At 48.3% G+C, this 13,643-nt stretch overlaps 1 protein-coding gene across 1 annotated transcript in view; it reads left to right on the top strand.

Annotated features, from left to right (window-relative positions):
• The first annotated feature begins 9,755 nt into the window (after window positions 1-9,755).
• The window catches only part of si:ch73-100l22.3 (centriolar coiled-coil protein of 110 kDa), an 11,514-nt gene continuing 7,626 nt past the window's right edge, over window positions 9,756-13,643 (top strand). The window contains exons 1-5 of the mRNA XM_036536395.1: window positions 9,756-9,843; window positions 10,360-10,522; window positions 10,681-10,809; window positions 10,946-12,746; window positions 13,540-13,643. The exon at window positions 13,540-13,643 is cut by the window's right edge and continues 63 nt beyond it. Coding sequence (XP_036392288.1) covers window positions 10,385-10,522; window positions 10,681-10,809; window positions 10,946-12,746; window positions 13,540-13,643 — 2,172 coding nt within the window. The 5' untranslated portion in view covers window positions 9,756-9,843; window positions 10,360-10,384. The remainder of the gene's footprint in view (window positions 9,844-10,359; window positions 10,523-10,680; window positions 10,810-10,945; window positions 12,747-13,539) is intronic.

The raw sequence follows: 13,643 nt of genomic DNA, 5'->3' as shown, positions 1-13,643 counted from the left end.
CTTGGATATATTTAATGCAAAAAAGTTTTTGTTTTATTTTATTTGATAAATGCCAGGGATGTGACTCGTTTTTAAATGGAACGTGACAAACCTTTCTGCTACTGCTGTCTTATGAGGAGTCCAGACTCTGAAAGGATTCGTTTTAAAACAGAACCGGGGGTCTTACTGCTGTGCAGTAGTTGTAATTAATTTGCTTCTTACCGTTAAAGTGTAAATCAAATGTAAACAGTATACAGGTGGTCAGAGGAAAAAAAACAAAGAGGCCAAGAGAACATTTTGATTTCTACATAAATGTATGTACAATTGTGATTTCAGATTGGAGTATGAATTTTAAACCAGATTAAAAACTGATATGTTTTATGATGTGCATGGGGTACAGACGGCACTGCTCAGCATTCTGTAGGCTATTGCACTGTAATTCTGAAACCCCTTCCTCTAGTGAGTGATGGAGCTGGTGTTACTGGCAGCCAGGGCCTCAGAGTGAAGAGGAATATATGAAAAAGAAAAGCTGGTTGCAAGTTTTCTGGGTATCTGTGTGATCAGACAGATATCCACAGAAAGCACAGTTCTTTCTTGGCAAGCTTTTCAAAATCATTGTTCCCTCCAACTCAGAGCTCTGGCTGGCAGTGAGTCCTGTTGCAGCATGGACCAGTGGGGGGCGGGGGGGTCGTGTTCTCAGCCTTCGGGATGCAGGAATGAGAAATACTCCGTCCTGCATGTAAGCACCTCATAAATGTCATAAAACATTCAAGTAAAATTTTTGGCATGCGTTTGACAAGTGGTGCTCTGTCAGACAAATACCAAATTTCAGACCAGTTTGTTTTACAGTTCTGATTGTTCCTTTAAAATGAACTGAATTCAGGTGTTTCCCCATCATTTTATAATGCCAGGCAGAGTATGCTATGATTTATAAAATTCAGACTACATACTGTGATTGATAGGGAGCAGAGTGTCAGTGCAGTTTGGGTCGCAGATTCATTTCCATGTAAGCTGAAGCTACACATGTTAAATTGGGTAAATACAGGAACACAAAGTGAGTTTGTGGATGATAGAGACCCCAGCATGACTTAAAAAGCAGGTCAGAACTAACCAATGCGCTGCCACCCTGGTGCGGTCCCTCTCTCTGTCCCTCCCCCCAGACATGCTGTCCCTCTCTCTGCCCCCCCCCCACAAACACGCTGTCCCTCCCCCACAGACACGCTGTCCCTCCCCCACAGACACGCTGTCCCCCCCCACAGACACGCTGTCCCTCTCTCTGTCCCTCCCCCACAGACACGCTGTCCCTCTCTCTGCCCCCCTCCCCCCTCCCTTTCCACTCTCACCCGTTTCTGGAGTCATAGTTTTGTTCTGTGAGGTTTTGAGGAGCTGCTGTGGAGCGTAGATGCACTGTTTAACGCACCGCAGGTGCACTGTGTAACGCACCGCAGGTGCGCTGTGTAACGCACCGCAGGTGCGCTGTGTAACGCACTGCAGGTGATACCTGTGTCTGCATTTGCGTTCAGAGGGGCCTCAGAGAGAGCGTTCTCAGCTAAAGGGCTTCCCCCACGCATGGGGCGGGGTGGGGAACAGATTCTGTATTATCCAAACCAAATTTACAAAGCCCGTTACTTAAATTAAAACAAAAAATCTGCTGCCAAAAACAAAAAAAATCACACTGCAGCTGTACCTTACAAGGCCCCACACCTTGCCCCAGCTTCCAGCCCCCACCCTCACCCCCACCCCCTAAGTCCCTGCACTCGGCCCTGAGTCCCGAATGGCGGTGGTCAGAAGGGTGTTGAATCCACCCCCCCCCCCCCAACTCCCCCCCAATTTCTCCAGCTCACTTTCCCTTTAACGCCTTACCCACACACATCACACAGCAGGAAGAGCAGGCTCTCAGTCACACAGCCCCAGGGCCTCACAGATCAATAGTGGATAGAGGGCGCTGTGTGTCTGTGGCATAGCGCACACAACAATATTTGCTTCCGTGTGAATCAACAGTAACTCTTGCGCAGTGGATGAGTTACGCTGCACCAAAGTGTTTGTTGAGGGCTTTTCCTTCGGTTGAGCTAACCCCTGTACACTGGAGAGGAGCACCTGAGGCATTTAGACATATATATTTATGTGTATGGTATATTTATATATGAGTATTTTGTTTTGGTTTCTAATCTAAGCTGGTCTGGACTGGTTGTCTGTGAAGTCGTTCCTATGGAGTTTGATCTGTCGCTCGGCGTTGCTTTCGTATCGTTGTTACTGTCCTTTCTGCTGTGGCAGTCCTGTGGTGTCAACCTTCTGTGAACAATGTCTAAGGTTTTGGGGAAACAAAAAAATAATATCCGAAACAAAGTGCTCACGGAGCAGCCAGTGCCACCGTCCTGTGTCATTCACCCCCTGTGACAGACGCGTGGCGCACGCGGGCACATCATGGTGACAGTCTGGGGGAAAAAAGCGAAACTTTTCTGAAATATGCAACACAGTGGGTGCAGGCGGAGGCTGGAGCTCAGCTCGGAGCAGAAGTCAGTAGTTTTACACAGAGTGCGTGTCTGTTCTGTGACTCTCGCGCGATCCCTCATCCTCCGGTTTTAGCGATGATGTCATTGGCCCTTTTCCCTCCCAGGCTGCAGGCTCCGGTGTCTCTGACACAGGCGGCTCCGTGGCAGGCGAACGCCAGTCTGAACGGGTCTCTGTCAATCCTGGCCTCTGCGTTCAGCACAGTGTCGCCCCCCTGCCCCCTTTCACAGGCGTTAATGCAGTCCTAAAGGCCACAGGAAGTGAGCAGAGGCCACAGGAAGTGGGTATAAAAAGCAGCTGTGGCCAGTCTGTGCTCAAACACCCTGTAACAGATGAGCCGTTTGTGGGGTGCAGTGGTGCTCTGTGCTGTGCTCTGTGTTGTCAGGGCGCTGTGCTGTGCTCTGTGCTGTGCTCTGTGCTGTCAGGGCTCTGTGCTGTGCTCTGTGCTGTCAGGACACTGTGCTGTGCTCTGTGCTGTGCTCTGTGCTGTCAGGGCTCTGTGCTGTGCTCTGTGCTGTGCTCTGTGCTGTGCTCTGTGCTGTGCGCTGTGCTGTGCTCTGTGCAGTCAGGGCGCTGTGCTGTGCTCTGTGCTGTGCTCTGTGCTGTCAGGGCGCTGTGCTGTGCTCTGTGCTGTGCGCTGTGCTGTGCTCTGTGCAGTCAGGGCGCTGTGCTGTGCTCTGTGCTGTGCTCTGTGCTGTCAGGGCGCTGTGCTGTGCTCTGTGCTGTGCGCTGTGCTGTGCTCTGTGCAGTCAGGGCGCTGTGCTGTGCGCTGTGCTGTGCTCTGTGCTGTCAGGGCACTGTGCTGTGCTCTGTGCTGTGCTCTGTGCTGTCAGGGCGCTGTGCTGTGCTCTGTGCTGTCAGGGCTCTGTGCTGTCAGGGCTCTGTGCTGTCAGGGCTCTGTGCTGTCAGGGCGCTGTGCTGTGCTCTGTGCTGTGCGCTGTGCTGTGCTCTGTGCAGTCAGGGCGCTGTGCTGTGCTCTGTGCTGTGCTCCTGTGCTCAGTGGCCTTTGAAATCCCAGGATTTCAGCTGCTAATCCCACCCCCAAGTTCAGCCTTCCAATCAGCAGAGCTGGTTTATTTCGGGGTGTCACCAGCTGCTGCACGGAGTACTGGGTACCCCACAATCCGACCCCACAAAGGCCAGCCTGAGGGGACCCCCAGCCTGCACCTCTCCTTCCTGAAGCTGTGCACTGTGGGGTTCCTGCCTGTACTGATCCAGTTTCACGCCTTAGCAGGTGCTCCTCCGACGCACGGCTGCACCTCTGTCTGCAGCTGGAGAGCGAGAATGGCTTTCCCGGGGATGGGAACGGGCTCGGGCAGCGGAGTATGGAGCGTTCGTCACCCTCACTGCTTATCTTACTGTTTGTGTTTTTATTGGTTCGTGTGGCTGTTCCCAGGGGCCGCCGGGGGCCTGAGGTTCACTCACTGTACGGAGAGTTCTTCCTGCTATGGGTGTTGTTATTGTTACAGAGTTTCTCTTCTGCTGCTAGACCAATCGTTACGTTGTGCTGTGGAGGTCATTATGCGCTGGGGAAACCAACTGACGTCGTCTCCCCAACTTATAAAAAATAAAAACGGGAAAAAACGGAAGCCCTTTTATTGTTGATATTTGATATTTATCTATCAGTGCTGTCGTCTGTCTATCTGCAGCTTTTCTTTGACTTTCGTCATTTTGGTTACAAGTGAGATGTAATAAATGTATTTTAATGGAGAAATAGTTTATCAGCACTTGGGTGATAAAAATTGAAGCTTTTTTTAATCAAACCACATGTCTTCGTGGAGTGGTGAGCATATGACTGCATATGACTATCTTGCTCGTCAGAGTAGGGTTTCTGTGTCTCCAAAGTATAAAGTGAGCAATTACAGCTATAGAAGTAGTGAGTTTATGAATATGGTAAATCACAATGATGAAATCTGTTTTTGTTATTTTCTGTATGGGGTGTAATGAATTATGATATCGCAGTACTTTGTATGGGAAATTACATAAAATAAAGTCCATTTAATTGTATTTATTAACTAAATTATTGTACTTTTTGCAATCTGTAGATAAGTAATATGTATTCGTATATAACAACCATGAAATTAACTGTTTGATTATGAGTCTGAGGCGTCTTTAATTTATTGATGTACATACTGTATGTTTGTTGATATACAGCTTACTTTATTTTGTATATGACCAATAAACACCTTTTGAAAAAGACCCCTGTGTATTTTGTGAACACCCCGGGATCGCAGCCCTGTTCGGGTCGTTTCTTTCCGCGGATGACCCACTTGGCGCGGCACCGTGGACGTATTTTTGGCGCGGCATTAGTAACGCGTGACAGTCTCGTGAGGGATGGTCGGCGCGCGACACCGCGGTATTTATATCGTTACAGGCGCAAGCCTGGAAACCGGGTGTTAAACTCTCATCGCTGTATAACACTGTACTACTGACGACTATTTAACTCACCCACTTTTATCAATATATTACCCACACCGTCTTCCTTTGGCAAATATAATTATCTTTCATATAGGTTATATGCCACATACTTGAAAGTATCAACCTTGTAACTTGCAACTATGTCCTACTGAGATGCGGCGTTTTACATTCCCCTGAAGAATCCCTGTTATATGATGTGTACATCCACCGCTAAATATCAGGAAAGAGATAACGAGTAGTCATTTCCTCCCAGAAATCTGAAACGGTCGTGATGTCCACACAGCGTATGGAGATTTTTATTATGAAGAATTAGTGGATATGAATTATATTCCATCTATACTGTAGTTCTGGCCGACATCCCTGTCATCTCTATTTTTCATCAAAGGTTTAATCTCTCAGTGATATGGATAATTTGTCCTTGTGTTCCCAAGTTTTGAAATACATTTTTGGATTTTTAAATAATTACTTTCACACGATGAATGGGCTTCAGGCGCATTGCATCAGCTGAAGCTGGTGTGTGTGTGTGTGTGTGTGTGTGTGTGTGTGTGTGTGTGTGTGCGTGCGTGCGTGCACAGGCGTTTTAACACGGTCAGTCCTTCTCTTTTGGAACAGTGCGTACCACAGGGTTCCATTCTGGGACCATTACACATTACCTACCTAGTCATTTAACTGCCATATGCAAAAATACAAATTGATATGTATGGCCTAGTGCTATAGTATCATACGCTGGTGATAGACAAAGAAAAGACTCTCTGAAGACTGATTTTGATAAATTACAATAATGGTTTATTATTGTTGTCACTGTTGTTGCATAAGGCATTACCTTGTTATCTGGCAATAGAAACAGTACATGTGTAGTTAATAATGCAGGAGGCAGATAGTACTTCCCTTAAGAATAAACTTAATTTGTAAAGTGCTTTTTAAACTTTCAAAGTGCCCCACAGAACATGAACCAACCAGAATAAATTCATTATGCATAAAATGCAGCAAATTTTAAAATATACAGACAGACTGATAAAATATGTCCGCTAAGTAAAAATACATGACAGCAGGGAAAATAGAAAGATTATACACATTAAACTGGAGTCTAACATGGCCATTGAGATCTGGAGCCAGTGAAAATGTGTCTTTAATAGAGAATTAAAACTGGTGACCGTCTCTGTGACTCGTGCACTCCACTTTAAAGGCCTGCTTAAGAATGTCATTAAACAAATAATCCCAGAATATCAGCAGCCTATTGTCTGTTCTGAAATGCTGATCTGAAACCATTCCAATACTGCAGACATTACGAATAAACTCCTTTTGCTAATGATCATATAGTGCTTTTCTTGCTCTTAGTCTGTGTTTCTTGCATTTTGTTCAATTCTTTCCATATGTCTGTGTGATTATGTAAACTTTTATCTAAAAGGGGTTTCTTCCCCACCTACATGGGTGTTTCTTCTTTAGTATTTTCCTTTAACATTTCTACTTCTCATGGATGTAAAATAGAATGAAATAAAACAGAATCAAACATGCTTTAAATTTTATTTTACATACTTTTACTCTCATAAAAATGCAATACTGTGATTTAGAAGGGGCCACGTGATTGGCTAGCGATCTAAGATAACAATAGCTAGCTGTGAGGCAAGCAAACGGAGTTGCGTGAAAGCCGTGGTTCAGCCGGGCCGGTCCAGAGGCATTAAGAGCTGAAAATGTTTCCACACACATTGGAACCTGGAAGAATAGGCTTTTATTTTAAATGCACCAAAGTGACAGACGCAAAATTGGCCAATCCATCTGCTCACCATCAGAATTGTTTACATCATAGAAAAAAATATTGTTTTAGAGACGGAATGTTCTTGCAGAGGAATGTTACTGGGGAAATCATTGTGTGTGCGCCGTTTGGTCTGTGGCTCCGATGTTCTTTTCTGTTTCCACCCCACAGGGACCCCTCAAAAAGAGATGATACATCTTCAGTGATTTTATCCGAGAAGCCAAAAGTTCCAAGTAAATAGAAATATATATGCAGAGACACACAGCAGTCAACAGGGTCATTGAACCCAAATAGTTTAGCACTGAAGAATAATAAAACTGTAAAATCAATCACGCTTCATGTGTGATTGGCTATATGAAGGCAATCAGTAGGAAATGTGTGGATATTTCCCCATACCAGCTGTTACCCTGGGCAACAATCCTCTCCTCAGCACACACCCCACAGCCGTTTCCTCAACAGGGTAGCCTCGAGACCTTTTTTTTCCCTTCCTGAATACAGCCCCTCGCTCTCTGGCCCAAAAGCCTTGATGAATTTTGCTGGTCTGGGTGAGGTGATTTAGTGGGTGATCTGGGACGGGCGCATCTCATGTAACATTTGTCATTTTTGTCCACTGCTGAAGCCAGCGTCTGCCCCAGTTCTTTCAGCACAAACCAACAGCCTAATTTGTCTGCCCCCTCCTTTCCGCTACATTATCCATTAGCATATTTGGCTTGTAATTACATTGCTTTTCCAATGGTCTTACAAAAAATATTGCTTTAAAATGTATTTAAAAGTGTTTGAGTGGTATACAGCTATAACTAACATGCAGAGCATTCCAAATGTACTTGGACAGTGGCACATTTTTTGTTGTTTTGGTTCTGTACTCCAGCACCTTGGATTTGAAATGATACGATGAGAAGGTTTAACGTGCAGATTATCAGTTTATTTTCATCAATATCTGATGAACCTTTTAGAAATTACAGCAGGTTTTGTATATAGCCCCATCTACTCCATTTTAGGGTATGACAAATATCTGGACACTTGCAACTGTCTTTAATAAAGCAGGTGTGCTTGTTTGCATTGTTAGCGCATGCACAAAGAGCCTCGATTTTAGGCTTTGCATTTGTCTTTGGAGTCTGTTTCTGGTGTCTGACAGCATAAAGACCAAAGAAGTGTCAATGCAGGTAAAGCTGGCCATGATAAGGCCGAAAAAGAATAAATCAATCAGGGGGACAGCTAAAACACTAGGCATGCCAAAAATCAACTCAAAGCACTGGTGAGCTTAGCAATGGCTGGTATACCAAGAAAGACCACAAGAGCGGATGGCTGAGAAATACTTTAAATTGAGATGAAATCTCTATAACAACAGTCCAACACATCAGGAACACTTTCCAGGATGTGAGCAAAGAGTACACCAGCAGAAACTGAGAGGGTACACTACGAGATGCAAAACACTAGTAAGCCTCAAGAACAAAATCACCAGGTTACAGTTTGCAAAAACGTACCAAAAAGAGTCTGTGGAGTTCTGGAACAAAGTCCTGCGGACAGATTAGAGGCTTGACCTGTACCAGAGTGATGGAGAGAGGAAAGAGTGGAGAAAAAAGGAACTGCCAAAGCGTGTCACCTCCTCTGGGAAACATGGTGGAGGTGGTGTTATGGCTTGTGTCACCTCCTCTGTGAAACATGGTGGAGGTGGTGTTATGGCTTGGGCTTGCTTGGCTGCCACTGGAACTGGCTGATTGGTCTTCTCTGATGATGTGGCTGGTGACAGCAGCAGCAGGATGAAATCTGAAGTGTACAGAAACATCACTTTTACTCACACACAACCAAATGCCCCAGTCAATGGACAACACTTCACCATGCAGCAGGGCTGTAACAAACACAATGCCATAGCAACCAGGGAGATTTTCAGGGCCAGAAAATGCTAAATTCTTGACTGGTCAAGGCAATGACCAGATCCAAGTCTAACTGAGCATTTCACATGCTAAAACAAGACCAAAGGTAAACGGTCCCTGACACAGGCAGTACAGGTCTGGCAGAGCCCAGAATCCGGTCATGTCTGTGGGTCACAGACTTCAGGCAGTTATTTAATGCAGAACATATGCAACCAAGTTCTAAACATGACAACTTTATTGAGCTATTATGTTATTCTGTCCAGATACTTGTGGTACCCCAAAATGAAGGGTCTCTCTGTACGAAATCTGCTGCAATTTCTAAACAGTTCATCTGATGGGGATGAAAGTAAAGTAAAGTAAAGCAGACAGTCTGCAATTTAACCCCTCATTCACTGTATCATTTCAAATCCAAGGCGCTGGAGTACAGAGCCAAAACAACAAAAATGTGTCACTGTCCAAATGCTTTTAGAGTTCACTGTATGCGACAATTTAAGTTATTAAGGAAGAATGCATATATTTACTTGTATGAGCTACCAAAACAAATAAACGAAATTCGAAAGAAACTAGGGAAATGAGGGGAGAAACTTTTTACAATTCAGTCCAATTCCAATTCAGTTTTTTTTTCCAGTTTTTCCAATATTTCCAATCTCACTGATCAACCAAGAGAAATTGCATCTTGCATATGTGACAGACAAGTTTGGAAGATGAGATTCAATTCCAATTTAACCCAAAAGGTAGGACTATCAGCATGAACTAACTGTAACGTTAGCTCTTGAACGCATCTGTTCTTCCGCTGTGTCCCGCTTTCTTTTGTTCGGATGCGATGCGATGTTGGTCATCCGCGGCTGCAGGCGGCGCTAGGGAAAATATTCATGATTGTAAAAATCAGTCCGTTTTTTTTTCAAACGCAGGTATTTCAGCACGTCATAAAACGCGGACTGGATTTTAAGATGAGTCCGAAACGCTTTTCAGTTTTCTTTTGATTTTTACTCATTTATTGACGTTTTCATCGAGACAGTCCCGCTGTAATTGAATTAAAATATGAAACAGATTTTAGGCGAAAAACATTTTAAATTTATTCAGTCACACCACTTAAATCTGTAGTATTTTGTTTCAAGGCCTCGTTGACAGATCCGGATCCGGTTGTAATGGAAATCCATGCCGTGAAATGCAGCAGCCGCGTCGGTTTTCAAACTGCCACCATCACAAGGAAGCGGGTAAAGCGTAAACACTGATAAGCATTATATGCATATACAGCAGCAGATCATCTTCTTTTTATGCAAGAAAGAGATATTTTAGCATAACCAGGTGGTGATCTAATCTGTTATTTTTAGTTAACGTTAGTTCATTGACCTTGGCTAAAACAAAGCTGTACATTGTGGTTAGTTAACTAAGTTTGACCAGCTAGTTCTGACGTTAACCTTGAAAATGATTATAATCGATATTAAAACAATAATACTCTGGAGCCGATGCACCTAGTTAGTTAAATTAGATCACCAGCTTCAAATCATTAATGTTAATGTTAGCTAACATTTGCTAGACTTTTTGATAAACGGTCGTTGATGCTTATTTTGTGACTTTTTGTGAATTGTGATAACTATAACGACTATAAAGTCTAGTTAACTTAGCTACATTAGACAGCTAATTAAGATTACTTCTTGGGCTAAGCATCTGTTTAAAAGTCAAATTAGCACTAGCCATAACTAGCTGGCTAAATAGTTATCGCTTCTTAGGAAGCTAGCTATTTTAGATGTTAATTATATCTGCTGTGATCAGTTGACTAATTATCGCTGGATAATGTCAGTTTTTATAATCGTGTTGCAGGGCTGGGTGGTGTTTTGATGTGGGAATGGAGAGTTATGAGGACTTCATCCGGACCCGGCGGGACCAGCTGCAGCAGAGGAGCCGGGAACCGATGGCCGCATCGCCCTGGCGCCGCGGCCGCTCCGCCATCAGCTTCCATGGGGTACCGATCCTCCCGCCTCTGGTGAGAATAATCCCGCATAAATCCCGCACGGTGGTTCCACCTGCACAGGTGCCCTGTTTTTATGTGAGACAGAGTAATTATAATGTAACCAGGTGGCCAGCCAGACTTTTGATCTGTCAGATCCGATCATTTTGATCTCCTGTCTCCTGTTTCGGTAGCTCACCGCGGAGCGCATACAGGAGATGCAGGGGCACAGACAGGAGGCTTCGAGGCGGATGAACCGAAGAGAGAAACCGGCCCCGGATCAGAGAATGTCTCGGCTTCAGGCGCTTCTGGACAGCGTTCAGGTTACCATGAAGTTACACTTTATGTAACTGTATCCGCGCTGACTTGTGGCAGAAAGATATTTTGTTAAGCCATTGTTGGATGATATTTTTAATAATTAATTGATCATTTTTGTTGAACTTTTTAAATTTGCTGCAGCTGAGGAGAGCACCAACACTGCAGGAGTTCATTGGGGGTGACCGTGCTGCAGCGGAATGGCAGGGGGGTGAGGCTGGGGGAGAGAGCTGTGGGGGGGGCGGGGAGAGCCCCTGGGAGCCGGATCTTCCCCTCTGTGATCCGCTCACGGCGCTTCACTGCGGGCGTGGTGCTGACCCGTTCCCCCTGCTGACCTCCACGGCCCGTGCTCCGCTGGACTGCCACGCCTCCGATCACCATGCCGACGGGGCGTGGGCGGAGTCTCCTGGCAGGGCTGTCAGCGCCCCGGAGTTCTGCCCGGCTGCGGATGCGCACACCAACACCAGTCACCAGTCTGCGTCATCAGGGTACGCCACCCACGACAACACAGAGCTCACCTGCCACACCAGCAGAGCGTTGGATAAAGACCTGTCGGCGGAGGGTGACGGCCAGACAGCCCCCGAGGGCTTCTTCCTGCATCACGCTGCCCATGTGACCAGGGTTGATGACATCATCAGCAAAGCTCCTCCCGTGGTGGATTCGGCGTCGCAGGCCGATCCGGGGGAGAGGGCAGCGGTGTCTGGCTGCTTTGTTCCAGGTGTTTCAGAACCAGGACTCCCGGACCCGGAACCGCCAGAGGGGCCCTATCGCATGAGCCTCCAGAACCTGCTGAAGAAGTCGCAGGAGTACCGGCAGCGGCAGAGGCAGGTCCGCAGTGCCAGGGCCCGGGCTCGCGAGAAGAGGGAGGCCCAGAACCTCTCCGACAAGGAGAACCAGCTGCTCCCTCACACAGGGGCCGGGGAGGTCAGGGCCGCCCGGGAGAGGAGGCCCGGTCAGGGGAAGAGCCTGCTCTGCACGTCAGAGAGCTTCCGCTTGGACAGACCCAGGGCTGAGGGTGTAGAGCCCCAGGAAACACTGAGCTCCCCCAAAGAGAAGAGGCGGGAGACCCGCATGCCCGAGGCTGTCTCCTTCCCCCGCGAGGTGCCGGGTGCAGGCAGCTCTGACGGCCTCACTGGCAGCTCAGCGCAGGCCAAGCTAACAGATTCCCCGGCAGAGCCCCCATGGGCTGCAGGCCCTGCGGCGGGCAGGTTTGGAGCCGTCCCCAGCCCCCAGTTCTGCACCAGCCCGGTTCGCTGTGTGAAACGAGACGGCCTCTCCAGGAAGCTGGTGGTGAACATGCCCCTGAGCGTGGGCAGTGACACCGGGGGGCGCCAGAGTGCTGGCAGCGAGAGCGCCCCCTTGGGCCGGGAGGCCGAAGCACAGGCCGAGCGCAGTGGGGAGCAGGCGCTGCACCTGGATCACCTGGAGATGAACCTGTGCAGCCTGAAGGCCCTGATCTGTGACCTGGAGAGCACCCTGACAGAGACGCACGGGGATGGCGTTGCCTCTGAGGGCGTGTCTGAGGCCGCTCGGCCCTGCAGGAGGAAAGCCTCGGTCTCGCAGAGGGCCGTGCGGGGTGCCGGGGGGCCCCATGCCCTGTCCCTCGCCCAACGGCAGCGGGTGCCTGGCGTGTTCAGGGCCGTGGGGTCAGCAGGGTCACGCCAGGGGCCCGTTCTGTGTGACACCAGCAACCAGCCCGCGGAGAGAGACCCCGCCCACAGCCTCTCTCTGAACCTGTCATACGATGTGCACACGCCCTCCACACTGTGGCCCCAGGGCTCCGCCTCGCAGGGGAAACCCCTGACCCCCGAGGTCGAAGGTCAAGGACAGGACTCCCGAGCCAAACGCAGGCTGCTCATGAACACGGTGGAGAAACGGGGCCAGAGGGGCCGAGCAGCGCCGGGCACCGGGGCGGGGGCACCGCCTCTCTCCAGCACCCCTAAAGGTGAGCCTGCTGCCTGCTGCACCTGGGGTCACCAGGGAGACATTCCAGTGCATCTCTGATCTGGCACAGTGCAGTAAACGTCCTGCTGATTGGGCACAGTTCAGTAAAGCCCCTGCTGATTGGGCACAGTGCAGTAAAGCCCCTGCTGATTGGGCACAGTGCAGTAATGCCCCTGCTGATTGGGCACAGTTCAGTAAAGCCCCTGCTGATTGGGCACAGTGCAGTAAACCCCCTGCTGATTGGGCACAGTTCAGTAAACCCCCTGCTGATTGGGCACAGTGCAGTAAAGCCCCTGCTGATTGGGCAAAGTTCAGTAAACCCCCTGCTGATTGGGCACAGTGCAGTAATGCCCCTGCTGATTGGCTCATTTGAATGAAGGTGTGTGTTCAGCTCAGGTGGCTGAGGATGCTTTGCTTTTGCTGTGAGAGGCTCCTCTGTGTGGGGGGGGGCGTATTTTAATCCTGACATGAGGCTCCTCTGTGTGGGGGGGGGGCGTATTTTAATCCTGACATGAGGCTCCTCTGTGTGGGGGGGCGTATTTTAATCCTGACATGAGGCTCCTCTGTGTGGGGGGGGCGTATTTTAATCCTGACATGAGGCTCCTCTGTGTGGGGGGGCGTATTTTAATCCTGACATGAGGCTCCTCTGTGTGGGGGGGGCGTATTTTAATCCTGACATGAGGCTCCTCTGTGTGGGGGGGGGCGTATTTTAATCCTGACATGAGGCTCCTCTGTGTGGGGGGGCGTATTTTAATCCTGACATGCATGTGTGTGTGCTGTTGTATGCTCTGCAGCGCAGACGGTTGTCCCGGAGGAGCTGCAGCTGGAGCAGATGCAGACGCAGACAGGGCAGATCCAGGCCGTGATGCAGGATCAGCAGCTGCAGCTGGAGCAGACG

The sequence above is a fragment of the Megalops cyprinoides genome, chromosome 1, assembly GCF_013368585.1.
Source record: "Megalops cyprinoides isolate fMegCyp1 chromosome 1, fMegCyp1.pri, whole genome shotgun sequence".
NCBI classification, from domain to species: domain Eukaryota; kingdom Metazoa; phylum Chordata; class Actinopteri; order Elopiformes; family Megalopidae; genus Megalops; species Megalops cyprinoides.
Note: the sequence above shows the minus strand (reverse complement) of the source record. Positions and strands in the feature narration are given on the sequence as shown.